We start from the raw sequence: 8,427 nt of genomic DNA on the forward strand, positions 1-8,427 counted from the left end.
GCTCTGATGGCACTTGAAAGTTCGACAGGGATGTTAAGCCCTTATAAACTAGTCCCAAGGCTAACTAAGAGGGGGATGAATTTGTATTTTAAAAAATCTTTCGATCTAAACACAATCTTAAAACAAAAACCAAGATTCACCACAAAAATCAAAGTGCATAAATTAAATGCGGAAGCAGTAATAAAGAACACAGAAATTTCTAGTGGTTCGGTCAACACGACCTATGTCCACTTCCTGGAGGCGCCCTCCGAGTATTGCACTAAACTCAGTGTCTCTCCTTTTGCCCCCACAGCAAGGCGGATAAGCCTTTACAAACCTTTCCACCAACCCAGGTGAGACAGAGAACCCAACTCCTTTTGGTTCCTCCAGAAGCAGGCAGAGAACCCAACTTCTTTTGCTTCCTCCTGAAGCAGGCAGAGAACCTTGATCAGATGCTGAAGTAGACCTCTCTAGAACCTCCAAGGAACTAAGGACGACGGATCCTTGCTTGGAGCAACCTTTATGAACCCCCTCACAAACTCCCCCTCACAAGATCCTCTCTCTCTCTCTGTTGCTCTCCCGTCCTCTTGGCTCTCTCAGGTCAGAACAGCAGCAAAAGATACTCTCTTAAGTAAAACAAGAGGTCTTAAATAGAAGAGTTTCGGAATAGCTCATTAATTGCAACAAATCAACTTTATCGTCCTGTACGATCAGTTCAAATTAAGCTCAATCAGCCAGAATGATTTGGGACAATTAGAAGATTTTTGTTCATATCATTCAGGCCGATAGAATATCGTCCTGTACGATCAGTACAAATCGTTGAATATCATTCAGACAATCGCACTAAATGGATGTATGGACGATGGAAAAATAGCTTGATCGTCCCGGGCGATTAGTTCAAATCCGTGAAAATCATCTAGAGCATTGCCCTGAATTGAATTTGGCCGATGTTTGGTCGTCCAGGGACAACTAAGGTTTGTGAACAGATCGTCCTGACCGATTCTGAGATCATCCAGGATGAATTGATCAAGCAATCAAAACCTTAATTGCTTTCCTTAATTACTAGATTAATTTAGGCATAATTGTGTTGCATCATCCTGGACGTTGTCCAAAAATAAACAATACTTAAATAGATCTGGCGGTTGATTCTTTCTGATTTGAGCCTATCGTCCAGGACGTGTTGCTTAATGACTGTTGCCTTAACCAGGATGCCCTAATTAGGGTTTCTGTTTTTAACTGATCGTCCAGGCCAATTTTTGGATCGTCCCGGACGATGTGAGCAAAAATAGAAAACTCTAAATCAGACAGAAAAAATTCCCCAAAGTGTATGTGTGCAAGGTTACTTAGCATCAGAAATCACATCGTTTACAATAGACTCAAGAAAGAGAAAAGTTTAGAAACTGACTCAGAACTAGTCTATCCTATTTTGAGCTAGTTCAAATTGCAGTTTGATCTTGTGGACTTGAAATGTTAGTAGGCAAGGCAGTCGTAGAGAAACAGAAGTGTTTGCTATCATCAAAATCATATTCCCTTAAATCAGATTTGCAACAGAGAGTTCGTTATTTAGAGAATGACGAATCTTGAGCTGAGAGAGGGAATTCAAGTGTCAACAAGAGCTTCTTGACAAAGACAATGGAAAAAAGAACACTAGCAACATGGATTTTGAGTAAGGAAATGAGAGAGGTATCTTAAGAGGGGAGAAACAATTGGTGAATGGAATAGTTGACAAGGTCTTTGCCCTAGATGATGCACCAGTAGAGATTAAGAGTGCTTCCTAGTAACGTGCGGTGGCAGGGCACAACAAAGTGTGTTACTCATTCAAGCAATGACAAGCGCCCCATGCACACGGAAATCATACCGCGATGACGAACACAATTTGAGGTTAGTAGTACAAGTAGCTTGTGTGCATGAACATCTGAACAATGTCATCGGATGCTAAGACAGGATGAAGTCAACTAGAAATGTAGGATGTTGGGGATTCTACGTGAATCTTGGGCTCTGGTGCAATTGAGGTTTCTAGAGCTCTTTCTTATGTAAAGGGTTTTCATGCATGCATGGAGTAATGATTTTCAAGAGATGTAAATGTTAAGAGCAGACAAATGAACCTCAAGCATAAGATACTTAAACTATTCCAACTATATTAGCTTATGGAGGCAGCCCTACTCCACACTGCAAGACAGTCTGTCATTAACAGATTGTCGTTCTCTGCCTCAACATTATCTTCTAGTTTTCCTATTTATATGGTTGTATAGCAGAGCATAGAAATCAATGAAAATGAATCACTAAAAGCTTCTTCATACTTTGTTATGCTCTTCTCCTTCTCTAACATTTTAATGCAGGTTTCTCTCATGGTATCAGAGCTTTAGGATCTACTTCTCTTCACAATGGCGGATCAGGACTCTACTAGCGTCCTCTCTTTCAGCTTCTATGGTCGAGATCTCCATTCCACCTTCCCTTAAGTTTCTCATGAGCAACCTTAAATCTTTGTATCCACCGTTCTCACTAATGAGAACTACCCTATCTGGCCACTCCAAGTATTCAAGTTGTTTTCTGTGAATGGCTTCAAAGGATACCTAACAGGACGTGTTTCTCCGCCCTCGACATCTCTCGTTGATCCCAACCCAGCAGTCAGCAAATCTTCATTTAGAGAATTTGATAGACCAAAACTTGGTCTCAGCTCTGCTTTCTACTATTTCTTCATTTGTCCTGCAGTGTGGAGTAGTGTTGCCTCCATCAGTTGATGTAATTGGAGTAGGTTGAATATCTTGTGCTTGAGGTTCATTTGTGTGCTCTAACAGATGGTCTCTACCCTATTCACACCGTGGTTCAGCATTCTCTCCAAAAGCTCTTCATTCCATATTGCATCTACTTTCTTATTTTCCAATATTGCTATTATTTTCCTGCTAAAATCCTTAATTTTTCATTTACGCAATTCTGTCTTCGTGAGGCTTACGCCTCAAACCGCCTTGAGGCTTACGCCTCACCTCACGGACGAAAACCGCCTCGAGGCGCAGTTACGCAATTTTAAACCTTGATATGTACTCCCTCTTTTATTTGTACATCATGTATTGTGACCAAGAGTCACAAATTACCTTTTCTTCCTTCTCAAAGTCATGTAACTAAATCATTTTAGTTAATACATTCTGATGCTTGGGGACCATCACCTGTTTCTTTGTTTTATGGCTTTCGTTATTATGTTATGTTTATCGTTGACTGTACTCGTTATACATGGCTTTATCTTATGCACACCAAGGATGAAACCATCTCAAAATTCAAACAATTTCATCAGTTCATCAAAACATCCTTTAATCAGTCCATTCAAATACTTCGCACAAATGGTGGAGGAGAATACACTAGTCATGCTTTTCAAAATTTTCTTCCTTCAACATGGCATCACTCACCAACTTAGCTGCCCATACACTCAAGAACAGAATGGTCTTGTTGAACGCAAGCATCGTCATCTGCTTGAAACAACTCGCACTTTTCTTCATGCATCACATCTCTCTCAAATCTTCTGGGCAGAAGCTCTTCTAACATCTAATTATCTCATCAGTATTCTTCCTACTAAAGCTCACAATCTTCAAATTCCATATCAACTTCGTCATGATGGTCACCTTTCTTCATACAATCACTTAAAAATGTTCGGTTGCCTATGTTTTCCTTGGCTACAACCACTCTCCAAAAATAATTTATCTCCACGCTCTCACGAGTGTCTTCCTGGGCTACTCAAACTCCCACAAAGGTTATCGATGCTTGCATCTTAATACCAATAAAATTCATGTCTCCCACCATGTCATTTTCTTTGAAAACATATTTCCTTATCCCTCCTCTTCTCCAAATCACTGTCTGACATCTACCGGACCACCACAAAATCCTTTACTGCTCACTCCTACCTTCATTCTTCCCATCACTCACAAACCATTATTCATACCACAAGCAATTCCATCACCTTCAAACCCTTCTACCTCTCCAATCCCTTTGTCTCCTAATAAACCTACTTCTTCATTCCCATCCTCCCTTGTACCTTCCACATCCCCACCTCCACCACAGCCAATCACATCCATACACCCAATGCAAAGTCGGTTAAAAACTGGTCACCAACGCCCCAAAGTTATTTTTGATCTTCTTACCGTCCCTCAATCTCCTCCCCTCCCTATTTCTTATAATCAAGCTGTTAAATACAAGCCTTGGCGAAATGCCATGTCAGATGAGTTCCTAGTACTCCAGAAGAAAGGCACTTGGACCCTTATACCTCGTCCTAAAGACAAACCAGCACTTGGTTGTAAGTGGATCTTCAAACTCAAAATATGCTCGGGTTGTCAGATTGAACGTCATAAGGCTCGCCTAGTAGCTCAGGGCTTTTACTCAAGAGCATGGCATAAACTATAATGAAACCTTCAGACCAGTGGCCAAGCTACCTACGATCCGTATTTTACTGCTTCTTGCTCTTCACGCAACTGGTCCACACTTCAATTTGACATCTCAAACGCCTTTCTCCATGGTGATCTACAAAAAGAAGTCTATATGAAACAACTTTTGGGTTTTGCCGATGTTCAACATCCTCACTTTGTTTGCAAACTTCACAAGGCCATCTATGATCTCAAACAAGCTCCCAGGCAATGGTACAACAAGCTAACACATTCTCTTCTTCAATTTGGCTTCATTTTCAACAAGGCAGATCCCTCCTTGCTTATCTACATTAAAGATGGTATTCAACTTTATTTGTTGATCTATGTAGACAATTTACTTCTCATTGGAAATCATTCTCAGACTATTCAGTCTTTGCTTAATATGCTACAGACTAATTTTGCACTCAATCAAATGGAATCTATCTCCACATTCCTAGGCATCCAAGTCCATCGAGAGTCAAATGTCCTGTTTCTACATCAAACGAAATATGCTACAGCCCTCCTGGACTCTATTGGTTTTACTAATTGCAAACCAGTGGCCACACCACTCTCTCTTAAGCCATCAAAAACAGCTCTTTCCATAGAACCATTTAGCGATCCTCATCTATAAAGGCAACTCGCTGGATCCCTCAATTATCTCACAATAACAAGATCGGAATATTGCCTTTGATGTAAACTTTGTTTACGGACATATGCATAGTCTGACGAATGCCGACTACTATTTTGCCCTCAAACGAATCCTTCGATATATCCAAGGTACCAAATCCTATAGCCTACCTTTGGTATCTAACAATCTACAACTCAGCACCTTTGTGGACGCTGACTGGGCCTCTGATTTATCTGATTGGAAATCCGTCACAGGATTTTGTTCTTATCTAGGTGCTACTCTTATATCTTGGTGTGTTAAATAGCAAGTTATAGTTGCCAAATCATCTATTGAAGCCGAATATCGCGCCCTCTCTTCAGCTACTTCTGATGTTCTCTGGTTACGTCGATTATTGGCCAAATTCTGGGAGCCGCAGCAAACTTCCACACCCATCTATTGTGATAATACATCGGCCATTGCCCTAGCTCATAATCCGGTCTTCCATGCCTTCACCAAACATATAGAGATCGACTATCACTTTATTAGTCATTACATTCACTCAGGCGCGATCTCCATCCTTCATCTCAACTAAGTGGATTAGCCGGCCGACATACTTACTAAACCTCTTTCTCCACTCAAATTTTTGAAACTCAGGGATAAACTAACCATTCGATTCTCGACTGATTAGTTTGAGGGGGGCTGTTAGAGTACACAAATAAACCTCAAGCACAAGATACTTAACCTACTCCAACTACATCAGCTTATGGATGCAACAATACTCCACGCTGTAGGACAGACTATCATTAACGGATTGTCGTTCTCTTCCTCACCGTTATCTGCTAGTTTTCCTATTTATGTGGTTGTATAGCATAGCGTAGAAATCAATGAAAATGAAACACTAAAAGCTTCTCCGTAGATTGTTCTGCTCTTCTTCCTCTCTAACCTTTCAATGCAGGTTTCTCTCAGTAAAGATATTTTGAATTTCTATGACACTACTGCGCAAACCATGAAAAAACCTTCCAAGATGACATAAGAAGGTCCAAGTTCAAGATGAGTAAGTACTATTCAAGATGATGTTTCCAACCCTAATAATTTTTTTCACTTATAAATTCTTCTCTTTTTTTGTGTTCTTGGTTAGAAAGTAGTAGTAGTAGTCGAGATTTATGTTGAAATGAGGCCAAGGAACACCATCCATATTAGGGGATTTGTGCCCAGTTCAATTTTTCATGATTTTGGATAGACAGAAGCCTTGTAGTCATTAGGTGTGTGGTTAGTGATTGAAATTATTATATGAGAGACATTTTCAGCTAAGGAGTAATAGGAGAGGAGAGATACTTTTCCAATGACTCAATTAAGATTGACTTATATGGAAAAAAAACCTGATACAAAGGCTATTCATAAATTACTAGATAAGCAAAAGTGATAACGACCATAATAAGCTATCCGGTAAGGCATTCCTATTATGTTAGCATATTTTTATTATTTGATAACTATTAAATAACTAAGATAAATTCTAATTAATTCATGATAAATCATGAATTGTAGAATTCAAAGCTCCCTCAAATGAATGTGGCCAAAATGTTCATGCTTTCCTAGAATTACGGAGTTAGGCTTTGACTCTTTCAAACTTCTCTCTGTGCAAGGATTACATTATTAATTTGTATCAAAGCCGTCATGTTACTACCTTGTGCAGCCCGAATCGATACTAATGATTGATCTTGACTTGGCTCTCTTCTAGGCTTAAGCGGAAACTTGTTACGGCTGATGCTGAAGCCCAGCCTCTTGGATCAGCTGGTTCCTTAGGCTAGTTTTTTTCTTAAAAATTAAAATCCAAAGGCAAGAAAAATAAATTAAGAAATTAATAAGGTAATCGTGTTGATATATGGCTGTTGAATGAGTTTGAATGTAAAGCAAGTAATGATGCTGCTGAGTTGGATTCCTGAAATATCATGATGTTCGCCTTTAATTCCTATTTTACAAAGAACTAAGCTTGAGGAGTGAACATTGAGATACTCATTCAAGAGAATTGGAGCCAGGTGTTACTACTCGTCTTGAGAAATGCAATAGACATTTGATGTTGGATGATGCTTCCAATGAATCCTATAGGATAGACTATGATAACGATTTGCTCAGCATCGCCAACTAATTGTAGTGGGAAAAAACTAACTTACACACTGATAAGAGATGCTATATCTGCCCAATTTTGTTTTCCTTGTCAATGATTCTGATTTTCAGCATTCTTCCTTTTGTATTTTCAACATGATAAAATAACTACCTCGAGGCATTAATTAGACATAATATTGTATAATATATACGTGGAGAAAATTAACATTTACCCTCTACAGGTTTTTAATCGTAAGAGCATTGGGGCTGAGTGTGAAATGTTCTTGTTTGACAAATTTAATCTGCAGGTATGAAACCAATCTATTTTCATTTATATTATACTTGTGGGTTAATTTGATTGGTGTACTACTACTCACTGCAGATTGATATGCCCATTGATGAGGCTATGGATACACTAATGAGATTGGATCTTGTTTCTGAATTTCCTGTTGAAGGAAATCTCAAACCAAACGCTATTCCTTGTTCAAAGGCTTACGAGCATTTAAGAAAACGCTGGAGTAGCTTGCTAGATTTGGGTTCATGAAATGCATCATACAGGTAATATTCAAATTCTCGTCTACATTTTGCCTGCCTGTTTAAATAAAATTATCAGCAACAACCTGAGGAGAGCACCTCTTTTTTTTCTTTTCACCTGATTATATGCTGTTGTGTAGAGTGAATCATTTATTTGGTATATACTTTGGATGGAAAATTTTGTTCTTATTCTTTATTCTTATTTTTTAACCCTTCTTAAATCAAGGTTGTTTGTCACTTTTGATTCGGTGATGTATGAAATATCATGTTATTTTATTTAAAAATGTTAATTGTTTGGTCTTCTAATATCTTCAAATAATATTTCAAAAATGATGATCTTATTATACTTATGTCTTGACATATGAAGAATCTTTTTACTATGTTTTAATATGAATAATATTGACATCTCGATAAAATAACACTCGATGAAATCCAAATATTTGGCGGATAATATTTGCATCTCAATAATATTGAGTCAAACAACCCCTTAATTGAGTAATTTCTAGCATATACCAAGACTCATGTAATTTGAACATATTTTTAAATTTGTAAAGCACAAAAGGCGAGTGAGTGAAATAAACAAGAAGAAAGAGAGGAAATTTGAGACTGGCGGCAGATGAATAGGTATTGACTCAATATCATTTATGTATTATATGGTGAGGTATGTTTAGATTTTCTTGTATGAAATTTTGAAAATGAGTTTGGTGATTTGGTTTTCGTTGACTTAGTATTTATACTTGAATCACATTGTAAGGTAGGTATCAAAATATTTATGTGATAAATTATGTGAAAGATTAGAAATGGGTTATTTGATTT

The 8,427-nt window shown here is 38.2% G+C and overlaps 1 protein-coding gene across 1 annotated transcript in view; it reads left to right on the plus strand.

Annotated features, from left to right (window-relative positions):
* The window catches only part of LOC110114912, a 69,313-nt gene extending 61,401 nt beyond the window's left edge, over window positions 1–7,912 (plus strand). Inside the window, exons 13-14 of the mRNA XM_020847956.2 lie at window positions 7,320–7,385; window positions 7,460–7,912. Coding sequence (XP_020703615.1) covers window positions 7,320–7,385; window positions 7,460–7,621 — 228 coding nt within the window. The 3' untranslated portion in view covers window positions 7,622–7,912. The remainder of the gene's footprint in view (window positions 1–7,319; window positions 7,386–7,459) is intronic.
* Window positions 7,913–8,427: the final 515 nt, after the last annotated feature.

Source organism: Dendrobium catenatum, unplaced genomic scaffold (assembly GCF_001605985.2).
Source record: "Dendrobium catenatum unplaced genomic scaffold, ASM160598v2 fragScaff_scaffold_133, whole genome shotgun sequence".
In the NCBI taxonomy this organism is placed as follows: Eukaryota; Viridiplantae; Streptophyta; class Magnoliopsida; order Asparagales; family Orchidaceae; genus Dendrobium; species Dendrobium catenatum.